The sequence below is a fragment of the Lottia gigantea genome (assembly GCF_000327385.1).
Source record: "Lottia gigantea unplaced genomic scaffold LOTGIsca_88, whole genome shotgun sequence".
NCBI lineage: Eukaryota > Metazoa > Mollusca > Gastropoda > Lottiidae > Lottia > Lottia gigantea.
In genome coordinates this window covers 644285-666299 of record NW_008710892.1, presented here as the reverse complement: position 1 = coordinate 666299, position 22015 = coordinate 644285, and the positions used below count along the sequence as shown (strand labels likewise).

At 33.4% G+C, this 22015-nt stretch overlaps 2 protein-coding genes across 2 annotated transcripts; one reads left to right on the top strand and one right to left on the bottom strand.

The window, feature by feature from the left end:
- Positions 1-255: 255 nt before the first annotated feature.
- Positions 256-3556, bottom strand: LOTGIDRAFT_169702 (hypothetical protein; the record flags this gene model as incomplete). Its single annotated transcript, XM_009068001.1, has 8 exons — positions 256-1269; positions 1517-1638; positions 1882-1936; positions 2125-2208; positions 2351-2435; positions 2754-2812; positions 3093-3140; positions 3461-3556. The coding sequence occupies 8 exons, from the start codon at positions 3554-3556 to the stop codon at positions 256-258; spliced, it is 1563 nt and encodes a 520-aa protein (XP_009066249.1).
- A 2217-nt stretch (positions 3557-5773) lies between these two features.
- LOTGIDRAFT_223005 (hypothetical protein) lies at positions 5774-22010 on the top strand (the record flags this gene model as incomplete). Its single annotated transcript, XM_009068000.1, has 24 exons — positions 5774-5872; positions 12240-12290; positions 13274-13333; positions 13706-13833; positions 14183-14351; positions 14793-14866; positions 15146-15221; positions 15510-15598; positions 16047-16141; positions 16428-16618; positions 16858-16935; positions 17369-17556; positions 17783-17934; positions 18230-18329; positions 18586-18640; positions 18866-18969; positions 19316-19453; positions 19735-19828; positions 20138-20236; positions 20467-20595; positions 20814-20930; positions 21198-21260; positions 21454-21563; positions 21908-22010. Coding segments are annotated over exons 1-24 (2544 nt in total), but the record flags the coding sequence as incomplete, so codon positions are not given.
- Between the last annotated feature and the right edge of the window lie 5 nt (positions 22011-22015).

The window sequence follows — 22015 nt, the reverse complement described above, 5'->3', positions numbered from 1 at the left end:
AAGTAGCACTAGAATCCATTTTTATGGATAAATTATGAAAAAAAAAAAACAGTGAAAAATAAAACAAAATAGCACAAAGTATTTGCAAAAATACGAACCAAAATTAGGTTCTGATCACATGTAACTTTTGAGGTATGGAATCTAATATGGCACAACAAAATTAAATTGAGAACCATCAGCTTTCTGACAACGCTTTCTCTCAACACCTGTAATTCACAATCCCATTTCCTTTTTTTCTCCAAAAATTTACGATTTTTACTGAAAACTGTTGACATCCACAACACGTAGAGGATCATTGATCAATCCATATTTAGAAATAGTTTTCTCTGAATTAACGTAAGCAATTTCTTTCGGACGTGATTTATGGATGAATTTTCCACCGAAGAAATTTGGCGTATTAACGAAATGATCTTGAGCTCTGTGATCTGGCTGGTATTTATCATGCTGCCATTTTTCTGTATCGTATCTTTGAGAACTCTGGTATCTTTCTGAACCATTGTATCTTTCTGACCTTAGTTTGTGGAGCTTCTCCGGTTGTGGGACGAAATTTAAAGGTACGTCATTTTCTGGATTAAAATGATCATGCGGCCATCTTTCCTCTTCAGGATTTTGGAATCTTTCGGAAGCCGTACGGTCAAATCGATCAATTTGCGTTATGTCATCATATGCAATCTCTGCCTTGACTTCATAACGGACTGGCGATACGTCATGAATTTCTTTAACCATGACCTTGTATCTAACATGTTCGCTGTCTGCTACTGGAACAGTGTTGTTATTTCCACTAGGATGACGATATGAAGGAGCTCGGACAGCCTCGGAACTATCTTGAGGTTGAGTATTATTGTTTCCACTTGCTCTCCGGAGATTTGGATCGCGTACTGGTTCCGTATCCATGTGTTCTGAATCGTGGATGTCAGTGTTGTTGTTTCCGCTATTTTGTCTTCCGAGATTTCTAAGTGACGTAGCTTCTGAATGATCCTTTTCCAATGATTTGTTGATCTCACTAAAAGTGACGTTGTTGTTGGAGTTCCGATTCTGTGATGCTATATTTCGAAGAGTGAAAGTTTCAGAAGTTTCTGCAGGCATGTAATATCCCCCGAAATCTTTCTGAAGAGTGTTGGCTCGACCATACGGGTGTTCTAGATCCTCATCGTTCTGGGAGATAGTTGCCATGGGTCTTCGATTACGATTCTCATAACTAGGTCTGGCATTCAAGAATATGGTATCATTTAAAGGTCCGAGCTCATCAGGATTTATATATTCTGGTTCCTGAAAGTAAAAGAAAATTTTACCGAATAAACAACATAAGCTCCCTGAAAGAGATATCAACGAATCTAAATACCAAATAAAAAACTTGTGGAGTCTCCAAATTGGCATCAGATATTTCTGAAGCGGAAGCATGCCCAAACCTCCAGAAAAAATAACGTGTTTCCCTAAACTATTTGCCCAAATGAGACACAGAACCCTAGCACCTCGAAATTGTTCTATAATTTTCATTAGACTGTTTAGAATTTACCTCTGTCACAATATCAGGAATTTCAGTTCTAATTTTATTCCAATCTTTTGGTTTACTGTGGGTCAGGTAACTATTAGCCAGCATCAACAATTCTTTAGATGAGTATTTCCGATTCTCTGGCACTAAAACAAGAGATACAAATTAAAAATTCATAATTTGTTCGGATTGAAAATGATATTTAAATTTTTTTATTATGTACGAGTTACCAATCCACCATGAGCGATCTCACTGTTATAAAACATCTTACTGAGTCTGCAGTCAGTTTTTCTCTTTGACTTTTGATTACAGCTACCCTAAGATATCGAAACTTGCATTGGACTGAGTTATCCCACGGAAACAATATTAGAAATAAAGTTAAAACTTACACGATGAAATGCTGTGATTCATCACTGATGATTCTTGATCTTCTGTAAAACTTGTCTGGAATGAAAAAAAAAATTAAAAAATAATTATTTATCCTAACTTAATATAATTTGTTTTGTAAAAACTAAAATTTCATTAAAATTCTGAGTAGATCTGTTTCCAAATCCTATTAATTCAATTTATTTGGCATATTAAGAAGACTTAATTCCACCTAGTTTGTTGCATTTGCAAAAATAAGAGTTTACCTCTTGGCTTTTCTCCCCTTTGTCTGAAGTTTCTATTTTTATCAGCTTTGCCTCCAGTTGCTGGGTTACAATTGTTGTTACTCTCTAAAAAAAAAATCAACCAGCAAATTTTAGTGCAACCTGTCAATTTCATGTCAGCCCGTCCAATCTGCACCATTTACACAAGGTATTATCTCTATGTCTGCATAAAATGGTCCCCTTGTTGAAATTTAAAGTGCCTACTTACCATTAAAGTTCTAATAGAAGTACTTGCTATCACCAACATGTCTCCTGTATACTCCAAGGTTGCTGTGAAAAACTTGTTACTTTTACTACAGAAATATAATCACTCAGAAAATTATAATCTATTAGTAGGGCCTAGACTGAGACTGGATATAATGTGCCAATCATCTATTTGACACCCCCATCATTCTAATGAACTCTTCCGCACATGCATAATTTCTATCAATTACTTATAGTATCTATAAGATTGGAAGAGCTCATTTGTAATATTAGATATGTTTATGTTGCCTGTCAAATCCTATCCAAAATTGATTTTGCAGTGATTTGCATATTCATATCGTGAAAAATTACATGGCAGCCAATGTTTCACACAGTTCATACCTATAAAACAAAATTTCATTACTTACCTCTTTTCATTGTGGTTTTCAGTTGGTTGAGACTTTTCTTGGGTATTAGGGTCACCTTGCTAAAATACAAATTTGAAATTATAAAGGGACAGCATCACCATCCATTTGACCAGCCATACCTTAGCTTATCAGTAATAATAGTGTTCACAGCTCAGCTTCAAAATTAGAGCCTTCAAATCCATGTGTATTCAGAATTATCTACTATAATATTCAAGACCGCGCAAATAGCAAACTATGGCCTGTAACAACCTTTGATGTATTTTCAAGCTATCAGTAAGTTTATATAGAAAGGTTTATTTAGATAAACAAATTGAAATTGTTGTGATGTGTTAAACTTACATTAAAACCTTCATCTTGTGGTTCTTCTTTAATTCTTATGTCTTCCATCTGAAAAAAAAATTCATAAAGTTTATAATTCAGATTTATAGGACATCGTTATTTTTCAGGGACCTTTTCTTAATGAGGCAATTAAGAATTTAAGAAATACAGTTATCTGATTGGCTAATACAGACATATCTTAAACATGTTCAAGTGATTAACCAATCAGATGACTGGAATTATAGGCCTAAGTTATCTTAGACTTTGCCACTTTAAATTCTGTTTTCTAAACTTGGCCAGTGACAATGGACTTTGATTTTGGTTTTAATGGTTAGAATTTTAATAATGCTAGATCATTGGTTTATGGATTTAGTTGATAAATATCTTACCGAAGGCAATGGTGATGATGGTGGGGTAGATTCATGTAGTGGGCGTAGCTTCTTTAACCCTCGTAATTTAGGCGCCTTCATACATAGTGTGGACATCTTGCTGGTATAAAATTTTCTATAACAATAAGGTGCCAATATTTAATTCTCTAAAACCAGAAGATTAGCAATTAGGGTTTTCAGGTGTGCCTAAATATATGCCAAAGACTGAAAAGAATAAGCTCCTCCTATGGCCACCATTCTGGCATTCAAAGATCAAAATGGTGAAAATGCAGATTGAATATTCGATGGAAACATAAAATCATCAGGAAAAAAACTATGAACAGTAACTTAAGCCAAGTAAAACAAGATCAGGCGCAGGGTTCGACTTCAGCCAAAAGATATCATCCATTGGCATTGCCTTGTCACTTGTGGTTTTGGCCTTGACATTGATCACCTCCATTCTGAAAGTTTTCTAACTAAGATGAGTTGCAAATGTGATGTAGTCTAATTTGTAAGTTAATTGGTGGCGGGAATTTGCAAAACTTGCAAACTTTAATATGACATTCAAATAAACAACAAAAAAGTCATAAAAACTAACCTAAGAAGTAGGTTCTTACTGAAGTTGTCTGCACCCTTCTGAGTCAGGAACTGTTATGACCGTCCACGTGACGTATCCAGAATTTAATGGAAGTTGTCCTGCAAAAATTTAACTCTGGAATCAACCAACTGATACAATAGGGGTGTTAGCTTACAGTATTTTTATTGGGGTGGATTAAAGTAACGTTATGTAAGATTTCTAGAATTGAAGCTCCAATGGATATCAAGTCTGTGATTTCAGTTAACTGGAAGCGGATTAATTTGTCATGTAGCATCCTCACCATAAAGTTGTCCAGGTGTTACTGACTCTTATATAGATGACAGACGATAGCTTGCAAGTGTTTTAAGTTTACCAAGGAGTAGGGCCTAAGAAATATCTGCTGACGACACAAGAACTGGTTTAAATTGTCGCAGGGAACCGTTTCTGCCTGGTGCTATGAACCTCTTGCAAATTACCCCCCCTCCCCCTAACTTAACATGACAGGGAACTACCCTTAGTTTTTTTCTCTCCAGGAACCCAATAAAAAACTGCTTCCTGTGACCACATCCTTGATATTTGGTTCTAATGCCCCTATATGGTTCAATAACTCATCCAGACCCTGATGAACTGATTTGCCAGAAGAGATGCTTATCAGATTAAGAAAAAGCTTATATATAGGTACCATATACATATGCCAATTGAAGTGAACGGATTCTAAAATCGGAAAAAATTAGTATAAACTTGTGTATTCTAATTATCCTCACTGTCGCATTTTTCTTAATCCTTTTGAAATAGATAAACCCCGAAATCCTTGAAGATTAGACCTATAGAGCTCGAATCATAACTTAAACGGTCCAATCTGTTATAAATTACAGACCCCTGACGTCAAATCCTTCTTATTCCTAAACCCTTTCCTGTCTGGAATCCGTACAGTTTTACTAGAAGTTTTACCTAGTATTCAAATTTTGTTAAGTGGAATATGAGCAATTATGATTGTAGTCTTTCTATGGTAAGAAATTGTCCCCTCCTTTCTTCTATGACCAGACAAACTTCATTTCAAATTTCAAATGTTTCTGTGAGTTTTGTGGAAGAAGGTGGACATATTCTTCTCCCCAATTCTCATGCTACGTTTTTCAGGAATCATTATTTTTTTTTATTGAATGACTTAACCTTCAAATAGATATGACAGTCCTTTAGCGGCAAAGCTATAGCCATAATTATTACCTAAATACTCTTTAACTTATCATTCATGGTTCGTATAAAACCATCCGTAATGAATGGGTATGCAATTCTTATCAGATGTTTCAGTGGCCACTGTAACATGGTGTCCTTAATATGACGGTTAGTTGCACATCTCTATACTTGACTGACAGCTCGGAACGATGTCAGTGTGACGTCACATGGCGCTCAAGATGGCGTCGATCAAGACACTCCCTCTCGCTTCATGTAGAAATTTCTAAATTCATGGATTAATTTTACGATAATTTACGAATCAAATTGAAAGGATTTGTAGTTAGATTACCGTAGATTGGAATAATGGCGTCTGCCAGCAACATACCAAGGGATGTGCAAGGTAATTAACGAAATTATTAATAATAACGTCGAGTTGAGTAGTTTATCCTGCTTCGCCAACTATTTTGTTTACGTTTTTGTATGTCAAATATTAGCAAGCCCCATGTCAACATCCTTGTTGTATGACTTTCTTATGGATTACCTGTCATTAACCTAGGATTAACGAATGTCCATTTTGATTTTCAGACAGCATCCGAGATGTAATGGATCGAAGGATTAAACTTGGAATTAAAAGACTTGTGAAACAGGAAATAAGGAATGATAAGACAGATAATAGAGTGTTGGTAAGTGGTTTTTGTTTTTTGATAAAATGCCAGGTCCTAGACTCACTAGACTTCAGGTGGAAAGAATCTAAGAAATGTTGAAATAATAGGTTTAATTATAGTCTATTATAAATCTGGGCCTACTGTACTATTTCAATCACTGAGTGCATGCACTGCACTAAAGTTTTTCCTTGAGCTATGCATTAATTGTATCTATAATTACCTAGCTAGGCTTATACTAATTTAGTAAACCAAACCAAGACTATGTTTGAGCCTTCAGTCGTAATAGTATCGCACATCATTGTAATGTAATGTTAGGCAAACAAACTTAGCCTTCACTGTTACTAAAAGCCTTATCTAATGAATTATTAGTAATATAACCTCCTAAATATCTGTTTCTTTGTTTATTTGTTTACCTCGAAAGGGTCAGGTGATTTGTTTACACATATAATGACAGTGCAATAATATTTAGTAAATCTATGTCATTATTAAGAATGTAGCAGTTTGGAATATTTTGACTCTTGACTGATAGAGATTCATTCTTAGAGCCTGTTTTTTTTTGCCAGTTGTTTTCCAAGCATGCTACTATTACTCAAGTTAAGCATCATTGAGCTAAGTGTCGGTTCAATAACCTCTATCTTGTTGGATATGTGGGTAATGTGAAGAGCCAAGGGGGCAAAGATTCAGTATTTGCTGCTTGGCAGTGATTAACTGAAATGGCGTAGGCATCTATCTTCTGGCAGTCCCTATTGAATGGTTCTACAATAATTTCAATTGAAATATATACCCCAAAAAATAATAATGATAACTTCAAGGCTCAATTTTCTGTTAGAATTATGATATAAATCCAAATTATGGCCCTAACTAAATCTAAAAACCTATGTCTGCTTTGACTTTGCTTTATCATGGCCCATGATAAATGAAAAGTTAAAACTTGTATTAACAAGTAGAGGTTGTAATATATTTATAGTAGCAGACAGTTAGCCCATTGTAATACTTTAGAGTCTAGAGTGGAAACCATAGAGATTAATTAAAACTTGACCTAATTAGCCTTAGTACTCATTAGTCTAATTAAATACTGATACTCTCACTGCAGTTGGTGGAGGTGGATGTTAATTTGTCATCTACCAATCTACCAACTTCTTGGCTAGTTACTAGAACTCTCTAGATTTGGGTGGAGTCTAAGTTGAGAGTTGTGTCGGCTATCAAATTGATAACTAGAGATTCTGACTGCTCAGATGGATGACAAATTCAAATTTTGTTAAGTGGAATATGAGCAATTATGATTTTAGTGTTTCTTTGGTGCACTAAATCCAGTGATTGATCAGATTTTCATAGATGTGAGGAAAATTTAGCCTCAAGATTTCCCAGAGTCCACCCCCAATTCTATGGTTTATCCATCAGACTTTAAAGATAGTTGACACAGAATAGTGTAGGCAGAGGAAATGCTGAGTAAAAAGGAATATTATTTAACCTTACAGCACAAACAGATTGTAATCTGTACTCGCAATTAGTGCTGGGATTCATTATGGAAATTTCCACTAAGACAGTGACAGAGTTACATATTTAAATACAGGACATGAATTAAGTTTAAAGTTTAAAGAATCTTGTTCCAATACTTAAGTGAACTTCCTAATTCCTAGTTAGAGCCCCTATTTAAATATCCTAATAACTGTTCTGTATTTAAACACCCTAAGCAAGTAAACAGTAAGATAATATTACAACTGAGCATATTGACTCAGAATTCAGGAAGTTTTATCAGGCTATTGACAATATTTATAGAAAAGAACATAATATATTATATGATTTGACTAGGTTAACCCTTAAATTATAATGACAGTCAGTATGTTATAGACATAGATCATGTTATTAGTTTGTTTTGACTTTATAACAGACTGTAGCTTAATCACTTAGAGTGTTGGAATAACTGATTTTGGTTAACCCTTTTATAATGATGACAGAGAGTGTTCAAACCTTTTTTAAATGTACCGGTACCATTCGTTGTATGATGCTTTAAATGGGTGTATTTGATACAATAAACTTATCTTATCTTATCTATATTGTATCATCAAATTGAAATGTAAAAACTGTAAAATTTTCATATTTCATATATTCAGAGGATTAAGCTTATACAGGTAGCGAATTTGAGCAAAATGTTTTTTTCTGGTAGGTTAAATGATAAGAATAGAACTACCCAATGTTATAGTTATTATAATAGTAGAAACTAATAGAAAACTAACTGGTTGGGTTGGGTCATATCTAAACTATTACTATTATTTATTACACCATAAAGTCTACCATTAATTATATATTTATTTATTTGTTATATAGACTGGGTTCTTTCAAGAATTGGTAAAACTCTAGGCTTATTTTTTCTTGTCAAACATTAATCTTATATCTGTTTTTATGTATGTTCTGTAAGGGAAATAGTAATACTTGGAACTTATTCTTCTTAGACCATGTTATTCTATATTATGATTAAGATAATAATTGACAGTGACAGTGACTTGACAGTGTTTATTTGTTTAATTCAATGCAGCCGTTTGTTACATGATTACCAAACAAAAGATTTAAAAACTTTATTGAAGATCTATATAAAAAAGAGTTGATAGAATGAGATCTGTAAGAAGTTTGTGAGAATTGTGTTGAAATGTAAGAAAAGTTGTTTAAAATAAAGATTATTTGGGACAATAAAAGTTAAACGAAGGTCAATTTGCCAAGATTGATTTTTTCTTGTTTATATTGACTCTCAGATTTACAGCTTTCTGGCCATTTACCACGAATTAGACCTTGTACATTGTTAGTCTTTCTACATTTTACTGGCACATTACAGTAGCTCACAAAGTCCCCGCCCCTAATAAAAGGTTCAATATAAAATGGTTTACAACTTATGTTGGGGCCCTACCAAAGGGCAGTATTATGTCCTTAGTTGAAAGAAAATAAGGGTGTCAGAATGCAGGAGAACAGGGGAGTGGGCCCAACCCTCTTAAGTCCAAGGACCCCCACTCATCTAGTTGAGCCACTGCTAAATTTATGTTATCTGACTTCTTACTCCTTGTCCAGAGAGCCTTTATCAATGCAGTGGTACTCTCCTATAGAAGCACTGGCCAAGATCACCACTCACCAGTCTGTAACTACTCATGTTCCTGTCTTCACCAGGAATAACGCCAGCGTCTTACACGATTCTGTGAATTTCTTTAATGATTATATTTCTCTATACTAAAGATGTTCCAGCCTAGAACAAATGAAATAGTTTTAAATCTTACTTTTCAACACATGCTTGGCCTATTGAAGAAGGGCATCGCCCTGCAGTATGCAGAACACCAAAGGGTAAAATTTCATTCAGCCAGTAGCACTAGGAGCCTGTTTTATTGTCCCATCTGAAATACTTAGACACTTTTCCATGTCAGCCTCACTGAAAGGCAGAAAGTGGGTTTAAAAATATTAAGATATTATCTTGATATATGCCCGTAAGGAAACCTGGATCTTCAGGTTAGAAAGGAAGTTAACTCACTGAGCAATCGTCTCCCCCTCCCCTCTCAGATGATAACATCAAGTCCACCTATACAACTGTCAAACTACAATTGAAGTATTAGTATGAAGTATTTGACACTATTATGCTGACTTCTACACTTGAGGTATTTACCAAGTTTAATGAAAGGTTAACTATTCACAATTGACTAGAGTGTTTATTCTCAACACAGTGTTTTTCTAACAACAATTACCTGGTAAAACCTGGCTACATCACTCTTCATCTTACACTGGTTAAGTATTAAGTCAGAGGATGAGGTGGCAAGATACAAAGTCATACTAACCCTTTCAGAGAGTTCTATTACTTGCTATATCTAGATTTCACTGTCCTGATGAGGCTTGTGTATCTGAAACACATGTCAGCAGCACTATTCAATGTGGATGCCTCGATTTAAGGTAACAAGCACTAACAAGGACAAACTAACAGTGCAGTTGATTTGGTTCTGTGTGCCAGCCATGTATGATTGGTGTCAAGGGATGCTGATTTGTCTATTTTTGTCAGTCTGGTCTGATTGGAAAAGTGCCATGATTATCTGAAATTGAGCTCTTATTAGCACTATATCACTTCAAATTGAAGTCTCTGTTATAAATAGATATATAAAAACTGATGAATTCCAGGGTTATATAAACTATGGCTGCAGGTCATCTAGAATAGAACTTTGTCAGTCAGTCAGTCAGTCCGATACTAATATACTATACAGTATATTATAGTGTTTATCTTAAACTATCTCTAGTGGAAGACACCTGTTAATCACAGAACTCTTACAGATTGACTTCCAGGCAATCTTGAATTTCAGGAATTTTTTAAACTCTTTTAAAATACTATATCGGGTGTTCCAAAAAAACCCACGACATCCTGAAGTATATCTCTGAGACTTTTGAAAGAGATCAGTTTACCAACAGCGGAGATACTACCTGTCGAACTTTGGGACATTTTCATGGGACACCCGATATTAGCAATAGTTGTTATAAAGAAAGTATTTACCATACATCACAGATTTTCATCAATAGTTCTGAGCCCTGTTTCAACTAAGATACAATCCAAATCAGAAATATTTGGCTATTAGATTGGCTGATAAATTTGACTTAAATAGGAATGAATTTTAGTGATAATTCAATCAGTTGACTGGAACAGACACCAGTAATAACCATAACAACCTAACCTATGTGGACCCTCTGAAATGATGCCAAATTTAGGAATCAGTTGCAGACACTAACTCCAGTGCAATGGGCATAAAAAAACATCTTTAGTGATATTTAGGGGCAAAGATCACATTAAATAACGGAACAGGATTTTATTGTATAGTACTCCTACTAATAGTTCAAAAACTTCAATTTTACTCCCTGTCCAAAATTATAATCTAAATAAAGAAACACAATTTTATAGTATACTACTCCTGAGTTTTATTGTACACAACATTTCAACAATTAGGTGATTGATGACAATGTAAATTGTTGAAACATTGTATGCAATTAAACTCCGGAGTAGTATACCATATAAACTGATGATGACAATGTAAATTGTTGAAACATTGTATACAATAAAACTCCGGAGTAGTATACCATATAAACTGATGATGACAATGTAAATTGTTGAAACATTGTATACAATAAAACTCAGGAGTAGTATACCATATAAACTGATGATGACAATGTAAATTGTTGAAACATTGTATACAATAAAACTCAGGAGTAGAATACCATAAAATCTTGTTCCATTAGGTAGTTTTTATTTTTGGATGTAGAGTTAAAAGAGAGATTTTGAGCTATTAGTAATATATATATATATGAGGTAGAGAAGTGAAATAATCTAAGAATGAATCATACCAGTATATATCTATCTATCATCGTGTTATATAGAAACTTAATTACTTATATATATTATAGATATGTATTTACTTATCTTGTAAGGTGTATTATAAATTATAATTTGTGATTATAGACTATAGTTTTATTAACTGATCACATGTTCTTCACTCTGATGGCTTTTTTTGTAAAAGAATCTTTTACTTTGCTCATAAGTCAAAGATCTACATTTCAAAGTTTAACCCCTGTTTCAAGAACTAGATATGATGTATGAAAAATTGTCATTCACATTTAGGAGTTGACATCATTGATGATACTTATGCCTGTGTTATTTGACATGTCTTATCTGATCTGACACTAATAGTAATATTAACACTACTGATGCCTGTGTTATTTGACCCCTGTTTTACTCAGTTAGTAGATAAAACTATATAGTATATAAAACAACACTACTAATGCCTGTGTTATTTGAAATCTAGATTTGTCAAGAGTAAATTTCTTAAATAGATCACTGAAATTGTCATTTACAGTTGGACAATATAAACAGTGCTAATGCCTGTGTTGTAAACGGTACTAATGCCTGTGTTATTTGACCCCCGTTAAGAGTCAACATGTCAGTAGATAATAGTGACTAGGTTTAAATTGTAAGAAAGATTGACCAGTAAGGTTAATTCTTAGATCAACACTAACCACTTTTATTCTTAACTTGTTTTTCACTGTTCTTTCCATGTGTATCTGAAACCATGATAGACTTTACTGTCAATGTCATGAATACAGAATGCAGGGCCTTTATTGGATTGCACACAAGAAAATACAGCCAATCAGAGGCCTTGACAGAAAGTCTATAAACCATAAGTCTTTCCATCGAGGGCTTTGATTGGCTGTATTCTCTTGCATACAGTTCAATCAAATTGCTGCATCTTTGATACTGTGATACAAGAAAGGTGGCTATTGAAGTCAAGGTATATGCAGCAGTTCATAATAACTTGACATTTTGAAGATGGTTTACTGATCAACTTTTGAAGTATATGTGTTTATTTGTATCTTTCAGGCGTTTTCTCCATGTCGATTGTTTGTTTTAGCAGCTAAAGTGCCTTCAAAGGTAAGTGCAGTGTTTTCTTAACCCTTTTACTCTGATATACCAACATTTCATGACTTTAAACTTGGGGTCGTCAGGTTGTCTTGCTGTCATAGGTTAGGATTTGACGCCCACGATTAAAGTTTCTCATGTAACAACTCATTCTTGGTGTTTGAAAAAAAATACAAACAAAGCCTTCGATCTAATTAGACAGACAAGAAATCATCCCTAATTTAAAAATGAGTTCTTCCAATCATACATATACAGCTGCATATTGATAGAAAGTATGCATGTGTGGAAGAGTTCAATAGAATGATGGGGGTGTCAAGTTGATGACTGGCACACTTGATCTAGTCTTGTCAGCAAATATTCTGGTCACAAAAATCCTCAACCAATCATTGCATCAAGGGGAAGAAATAAAAACTCATAATGCATTTGTGATATCAGGATGGGGATTAATTTTTACCAACAGAGAAATTTGTCTTCTATCTTGACCTAGTTTTAAAGAGTTTGAATAATTGAGTCGACTTCCTTCTATGTTAAAATTAAAATTTCTTAGTATTACACTTCCATAATTCAACGAAATAAATTGAGTATTTTTATATTATCTTATATTTCCTTCCTATTTGTTTGTTATAATTCTATTTTTCCTTGTTAATACAACCTAATCATAATGAGAAAACCTACTGTACTAATCCCAATTACAAGTCAAAGTTCAAATAAATCATTAGATCAAAGTAAGATAATTCCAACAGACATGAAAATAGCTATCTTGGACTAATGATGGAAATGAATGACAAACCAAGAGTCTGCAGAAACAGTGAGCACTTTCTGCCAAGTGCTGTGCACAAATAATAATTTTTATTTCTCCTGATCTTGTATCAGGTCACTAAACAGCAGATATTGGCACCATTGCAATATTTAAAGTCATTACTAGTATTATTCTAGAATGATATAGTTTATTTTGTTTTTATCAATAATAATATATTTATCTTCTATAATTTCAGCTAGAACATACCTTTCACTATTTAGATATTCAAGCAATAGAAAGTAAAAAACCAAATCAGGTACATTTAACTCTTTGTTAACTCTTTGTTAACTCTTTGAACACTGAATGTAAATGAAATATAACGTCATATACCCTGAACTCTAAGTAATAAAAGTAAAAGCGTATGATGTTAACGTTGTATGATGTCACTTAGTTACGAACGGTATATCAACTGCTCAGGTATATATGGCCATAAAACTTTTTACCTTGTCCAGTAAATTTCGACAAACTGGAGTTACCCCACAAGACACAAAATCTGTACCAGGCCAGACAGGTACCTATCTAGATACACGTATATTCAGGAACACGAACAGCATGAATATTGTTCAGCACAACGTGGCTTCTATTTGTTGTTTTTTGTCTCCTATATAATTCTGTTGTTTTTTTGCAGTTACAAATTACAGTAGAAGGAAAGACCTATTCATTTTTATCACAAGAGGCTGAGACAGATGAAATTAATCATATGATTATACATATTGGTGTTTCACTTAAAAATATCTTTCCTTCCTTCCCTCTAGAGTAAGTATTTAGACTGGGGTAGGGAAGTAGGGTGTGGTGGGGCCAGCATCAGACAGACAAGGCCTGGGGTAATGGGGAAGGGACAGAGGCAGTAGAATGGGCCATGAAATAAAGAGGGGGGCTAATTTTAAGTGGATACAGATATGGATGGATATGGAATGGATACATACGAGCACTTATTGGATACTATTTCAGTGTTGCCATTTATTCATTCACTCATTCAATCATTCATTCATTCATTCATTCATTCATTCATTCATTCATTCATTCATTCATTCATTCATTCATTCATTCTCTCATTCATTAATCAATTCATTCATTCATTCACTCCTATATTCGTGAATTGTAGAAGATTAATTGTAAAGATAGATGTACAGCCAGTAGAACGTATAAAGACAATGTATGATATGATAAAGGATATAGAGAGTAAAGAACTGGGACCATGTGGAGGGTTCACAATGATGTATGCTTGTATGTGTGATTACCATTCTCTACCATACAGAGAAGAAGTAGCCTGGGTAAGGATTGTTTAAATCAATTGAAAACCATGGTTTTTACTTTGATTGAAATTAACTTGTTTTAAATATATAGTTTTCACCATGACACATGCATCAGAATTTTTTTTTACCTTGAGGATTCGAACCCACGGCACCTTATTGCATAGCAAATGACAATCCAACTAGCTACTGACGGAACTATTCCACTGTCACAAAAAGACAGTGTTCCAACCAAGCGTTACTGGGAAGTATTGATGTTTACACAGTATAAAAGGTGTTAACCACTTCAAGGAGCTTGGCACGGGTAAGGATTGGTGTTATGGGGTGAGAGCCAATACCAGGCTGACTCTTGAAAGCACTGGTACAGGCATCAGAATTTTTCTTACCTTACCTAAGTCTTATTCCTCAAACTAAACAGAACCAATTAGATTAGATTTATGATTTTATGTTGTTTTTTTGTAGGATGTTGACACTATATATTTATCTCAAGATTCTCGTGAACTTTGTCTCCGTGATTTCGATCATCTCAATTCTAAGTAAGTTGTTTTCTTGCTTTTTTAATACTTATTTGTGAATATTGGGGAGAGCATGTTCTTACCCTCAAGTGAATCTGAAAAAATCTCAGTCAGTTGATAAAACACACCCTGTCCTGAGATAAAAATCATAACAACATAAGACAGCTATTTCTTTGACTATGTGTCTCCTTTCTTTAAGAATTGAATACCAATATATAATGCACACCTCCAGTTTGACGAGCCTGCCGTGTAAAATCTGTGTTCTCTAAGGTTTATGTGTAACAATGTTTTATTTTACAGAGATCTAGTTCCTATTATTGCTGCATTAGAACATAATTCTTGGTTTACTAAGTTTAATGCTAATAATGTTAAATTGGTAAGTCTTTCATATTGTTGATATTATCTCACTTAAACCTTTTTGAAACCTTTTCTTGGTATGTTTAGTGTGAGGACATACTCATCAAATTACCTCCCCTTGGCAATAATATCCAAATAGCTTTGAGGAGATGAATTTTAACCAATCAAATAACCTTTTTTCATACGAGGGTTTGCCTTCATTCACAAAACTATATAGTATTTGTGGTGTTGGAAATCCTTCACATACATTAGGTTACATGAAAATGAATTATTTTACGTATTTTATTTATTTGTTATATATTTACAGTCAGCTGAATGTTGTAATGAAATATTAAAAGTGATGAGACGGAATGCTGTAATAGAAAATCTCAGTCTCAGTAATACAGCTATAACTAAGTACGTTTTTACCCACAATTCATAGATTCGCATAATTAAATTTTGGTTGTATGTTATAGAAGGGCCATTGGGTTGTTAGTCATCATTAAGGCAAAAGCCTGACAAAAAAGACCATGGCAAAAATAATAATTGAATATCATTACCAGATAAACAGGCACAAAAATTCTCATCTTCAAAAGATTCAAATAGAGGTGTCTCTAGCCTTTGTATATGACCAAAGATCAGTAAGAATGTAAATCGAAGACACTTATGGCTTCTATTTCCATCATTCTGATTTCCAGTGAGACGTCTGTGGTTACTGTAATTTCAGAAAAACTTGACCAGATTATGAGGTCACTATCCCATAATGCATCAAAGTCAAAATTGCTTTTGTATAATTGATGAAAACAATATAGTTCTTTTTTGGATTGGAAAAACAACTTAAAAGAGGAAATATTTTTTCTTTCAGAGATTATGTACAGAAATTATCAACAGCTATATTATCTAACTCTGGTACTCAGTTATCAAAATTAGATCTTTCTAACAATTTACTAGATGATAGGGGTAAGTATTAATATAGAGACTCTGGGGGTGGGCTATAGAGACTGTGGGTGGGGCTTTAAGGTAATGCATCAATAGCTAGGGGACTTAGTTATCAAACTTGGATTCTTTCAGATAATATACTCCAGGGGTAATCTAAACATTAACTGAAATTCTCTGCCTCTGTCTCTGCCTCTGCCAAATGAATAATTTTTCAAAAATTTATAAAGATTCTGAAATATTTTCAAAAGAAAGCTGTAAAAATGTAGAGCAAATTCTTGCATTTGAAATGATATTCTGTCTATTTCAGGACTTCACCATCTAGTTGGTACTCTCAGTAATCTGTCTAAAGGTTTAACATCGTTAAATTTATCAAAAACTAATATATCAACGAAAGGTATTAACAAAATAGCGGAGATAATGTCCCAGAGTTCCACGATATCGTCAACGTTACAGACGTTAATATTAGCTGATAATAGTATTAAACCAGATGATTTAACAGTAAGTTTCACTTTTGATTGGTTAATAATTTTATTTAGGATTCAGTTAATATTATTTTTGTATCAACCAACATTTAATTGTGGATTGGTTGGTGAATTTGATGAGGAATAAAGTATCTTGCGTTGAAAAATAGGACCTAAGTTTTTATTGATTAGATTGTACCACCTTTTAAACTGTTATCTTATCAATAAATTAATTCATTTTGTAAATAATGATGTCAAATCTTTGTTTTCTTTCAGTTTTTATACACGTTTTTAGCTCGACCTAATTCTATCAACTATCTAGATCTTTCTAACACAGACTGCTCTATGGATATGGTTAGTTGCTACCTTGGTTTTCATTGCTAATTATAGTCCACTTTACAATCAGCAGATCAGAGATTTGAATTTTCCTATTATAAGTTGCTACTTTAAGGTGAAATGGTTTGGGTATAAATGCTAAGATTAACTGGGGCTGCTAGGCGATTAGGTGCCATGTGTTTAATTGTTGCTCAAGATAGGAATAATTCTGACGTTAAAGCCAGTGTTTTAGAAACTCAACTCAATATTGACTTTCAAACTTTATCCACAAAATGTCTCTGTCAAAAATAAACAACAATACTCTAAAATAGTGAATAGTCCTTGGTTTAGAGAGACCCTCATGACCACTGCCTGCACTATATAGTCCTAATGTCTCTTTGAACAAAACCAATTAGCTAAACTTTGTCAGATTAGGCATTTGGCTTTACTGTTACTTTGTTTTTTTTTCTAGTTATGTGGAGCATTATTAAGAGGATGTACCCAACAGTTAACACATCTTAAATTACCTGGGGTAGTGTTCACTCATAAAAAATCTAAAGATCTGGTCATACCTCAGACATGGAAACAGTTTTTTAACAGTGTGGCTGTTTTAGAACATATAGATTTATCTAATACCAAACTTCCACCTGAACCTCTCAAGTAGGCTTTCTGTTTTCTTTTGCTAAAAAACGGGGTTGGCGCTGGGAAATGCTCACATGCTACAAGTGCTACATGCTTCAACCCCTGCATACATGGAGATATACCTTTGGATTGTCAACCCAGTTTCTCCTGTCATTTGTTTGTTTGTTTGTTTTTTGTTTTATTTATTAAATTAAAATTTTTATTTCATTTTTATTTATTTCATTTTATTTTTATTTATTTTTAGAGAGATGTTGTTGGGTATCAATGCTAACAGACATATAAACAATGTACATCTAGATCTATCTAATAACGAGCTCCAGTCTCAGGGCAGTCAGAATATAGCTGTTACTATTAATAATATTGATAATATTACTAGCTTGGATCTCTCCAACAATGGTACGTTGGTTTTTTTTTATCTTGGCCAGTTTTTAAATCATTCTGAATAGTTCAGATATTTTCTAGATTTTTTTTATGTGTATTTTTCTATTCGCCAGGTTTTGAAGGAAACATTTAAAGGTGTTGTAAAGATGTTCAACTTTTCATATGTATCAGGGACACTGATAGCATCAATTTACATCATTCCAATTTTCAGTCAGACGTCTGTGGTTCCTGCAATTATAGAAATGCTTAATTATGACGTCAATATCACAAAAGCTGCTTAGATTAAAACAATGTTGCTTTCCATTTTCAGGATTTGACCAAGAACTAAGCCATCTACTTCCAGAAATAGCTCAGAATCGTTCTCTACGTCATTTAGCCATTGGTCGAAATTTCTCAGGCATCAAACAAAAGTAAGAGTTTTTTTTATAATATAAAGGATTATCACATTTTTTGGCAATTTTAGAACATATTTGTACCATAGTAGGACACTTCTATTTCCTCTTCTGTCTGTCCAACATCCATATTTTCAAGATACTTGTTTCCATTTTTTAAAACGTATTATATATATGTGTATTTTGTGTTTGTATGGTGTCAGGTCAGTTTGACTGGATATTTTGTTGACATCTCTGAGTATTGTATTATATTTAACGTGTTTATTATTTGTAGATATCAGCTACGTATATTAGACCATGTTGTACAGTTAATACAAGATGATGATTCGGTTAGTATTAATGTATATTTCTGTGTAAAGGGGCATTTTTTTTACACTTAAAAAGGCTTGCCAACTGTTTGTGTTCCAGATACACATTAAGTTTCTGCATTTACTGCATCATTGCTGATCTCTCCTTCAGTAAACTTCACCATATTAATGTTATATAATAGGATTGAAGAGTTGTGAAGCTTTGTTATTATATTAAATTGACATTGTTTATAATCTATGTTTCAGGCCTTACAGTCTCTATCACTAGCTGATTCTAAACTAAAAGCTGATACAGCGTATGTTGTTAACTCTCTAGGTAGTAATAGTTCACTAAGAGAAATAGATTTAAGGTCAGTAACCTGTTTATTCTTGTTTATTCTTGTTTATTCTTGTTTATTCTTGTTTATTCTGATGCTAGTGGCTAACAATGGCAATATGAATAATCTCTTAGAAGTTGTTTCTGTGAAATCATTAATTTTTGTATAGGTGCTATTTATTTTGTGTGTGCTAATAGCTTTAATTCTTGAGAAACTTATTATCTTTGCTTAAAGTCCATGTCTTGACCAGCTGGTCGACAGGATTGGATAGAATCTCTGTTGTAATCCATGTTAAATCATTGTCAAGAGGTTTGGTCAAGGACCAACTGGAAGACAGTTTTCGACAGTGTAATATATAAATATTTGTTCTATTTTCTAGTGGGAATCTAATGGGTGATATTGGAGCTAGAATGTTAGCTAAAGCCTTACAAATTAATACTCATATGCAAACCATATTATGGGATAGAAATAATACGACAGCTCAGGGATTTGAAGATATAGCAGATGCTTTAGAGAAGTAAGTTGTTATTGAAATTGTAGTTTTGTTAAAATATTTTGTATGGATTTGAGTATAGTAACAATGAATCGAGATCCAAGCTAGCTCCAATCCAAACTTCAATTTTTAATGTTCAATGGAAACAAGGTCAACCATTGCCTATGACCAATATGATTATTCATTGAATGTTTGAAAGCTCTTGATTTTAATCTCGAATTGTCTAATTTTTTAAACCTGGTTTTTTAGGATTTGCTTTGTTTTCCAAATTTACGCCTATATATTTTCACTTTTTCTATCCCCAGAAATTATACGTTAAAGAAGATGCCTTTCCCAGTAAATGATGCAGCATTGGCCATGAAATCAGAACCAGCGAGAACAGAGACAGCCTTACAGAAGGTTAGTTCAACTATTTTATTAAAAATAAATTAGTCTTAAACATTAATCAAATTTCACATAATTTTAAAGTTGTGGAATGAGAAAATAAGCAGTTAAAATATAAAATTCAGTCTTGACATAGAATGATAAGTAGGAAGTCACTGTAGTTAAGCAAATTATGTTGTTGCCAGAGTTTTGATACTTGTTTAAATTGGCTACGAACGAAACCTAACTGCCCAATGTATAATCCCAAAATGGTCGGCAATAATGTACAGAGAATTCCCGTTTAAAATCAAGGTTAGGTTATATATTTGTTGGTTTCTGTTTCAGATTGAATCATTGTTACAGAGAAATCACAACCCACGTAAATTCTCTAACGACCAGGCCTACAGACTACAACAAGGTTTTCTTATTAGCTCTACCCAACAGGTTCGTATTTACTTTACTTTATAAAATCAGAATTTGGAACTGATATGAGCTGTCCTTTAGAGAAGGGAATGTCTAAAAAGACCACAAGCTACATTCAAATACAAACATTTCTGCTGTATTGGTTTGTGGTCTGAGTCCCACCAGGATATATCGTGACATCATCGTTAACCTCTGCCGGTAAGAATGTTAGTATGTAAGGTAATAAGTAATCAAATTTTTGTGTTTTGTAGATGGTGGATAGACTGGTTGTTCAAGTACAAGATACTATCAACGCCTTGAATTTCGGCCCTAACGAAGCGTTTAAACCAGATATAGAAGAAGCTAATCAGGTTGTTCAAGATGCTGATAATTCTAAACAGGTGAGGAAGGACAAATCACCCCTCATTTTCTATTGAACTCTTCCACACATGCAAACTGCCTAGCAATATAATACTGTGTTTGTGTATAATTGGAAGAGCTAATTTGTACGATTAGGGGTGTCTTTGTTGCCTGGATAATCATATCTGGATGTTTTGAATTCAACTGCAACTGTTCTCTACCTGATTGGAAATTAAATTTTGTTTGTGGTGTTTTTCAGTTGTTACCAAGGTTACAAGAAATAGCGATCAAGTCTCAAGGTTCTGGGAATCCTGTAGAACATTCTCTACAACAAATAGCAGATGAACTACGACAAGTCATGGACAAACAAATGAAGGTATTTTGTCTAAGTTTATAATATTATATTCAGATTCTTATACTATAGACAGTTATTAAGAGAAAAGAAAGAAATGAGTAGTATATCAATAGTCTTCTTATTTATTTAATGTTATTAAGAGTACTTTTGTAAAAATTCAAATGAAATTAGCAAGCTAATAAAAATCTTACAATAATTGTTATTTGAAAAGCATTGATATTGACCAATTTATTCATTTTGTGTATTAAACCATTGATTATTAACAAGTTAAATGTTTTTGTCTTTCAGAAAAGTGTGGAGGACATGTTGAAATGTACAAGTTCCCACTGTTCAGCTGTCATGTCAGATAAAGTGAGCATTATTTTTTTTCATTGATATTGTCAAGGTGATTTTGATTACGTTGTACAGTTACTTGTAAAGGTGTTAAACAGTTTAAAATAGATTGTATTTGGTGCTTTCATCTTTAATTTTTACAGTGTGCTTGTGATTTCTTCATTTCTAAGACGAAGGTAATCTTTAATCTTGGTTCCTGTTTTTATTACAGACATTCCAATGTGAGCTACAAGAGGGGTGTGATTCGAAAAGTTCTATATCTAAAGATTTCACCAAACATATGTTAGATGGTGTAGGGAATGATGTTTATAATAAACTAAGGTAGGTCGAGAAATTTTATCGGAACTGAATTTCAATTTAAACTAACCAGTGAAGCAAAAACTGTTTCAGGCTCTCTTGTGGGTGTATGTTAATAAACTGGCAAATTATTCAGCGGTTTGGATCATTAGGGGTTTTTTTTAGACTAGATGGTTTCTTCAAAATATTGAGGGGATGGAACATTGTAAATTGTGTTAAATTAATCTAGATGTACTATATTGTTCAAACATTATTGGTGCCATATCAGAAAACATGTATAGGCTCTCCAGTTCACATCAAAAGATATAAAAAACAACGGAAAGAATGTTAAAAGTTTATGATATTTTGTTAATATATCTATATTACAGTGAATTAAACCTGGCAGTAGCAGCTCATATATCAGACAGTGTTATAGATCAGGTTATAGACGTACTATCTAAATCACATCGTACTCTGGTAGGTTTTATTTCATATTA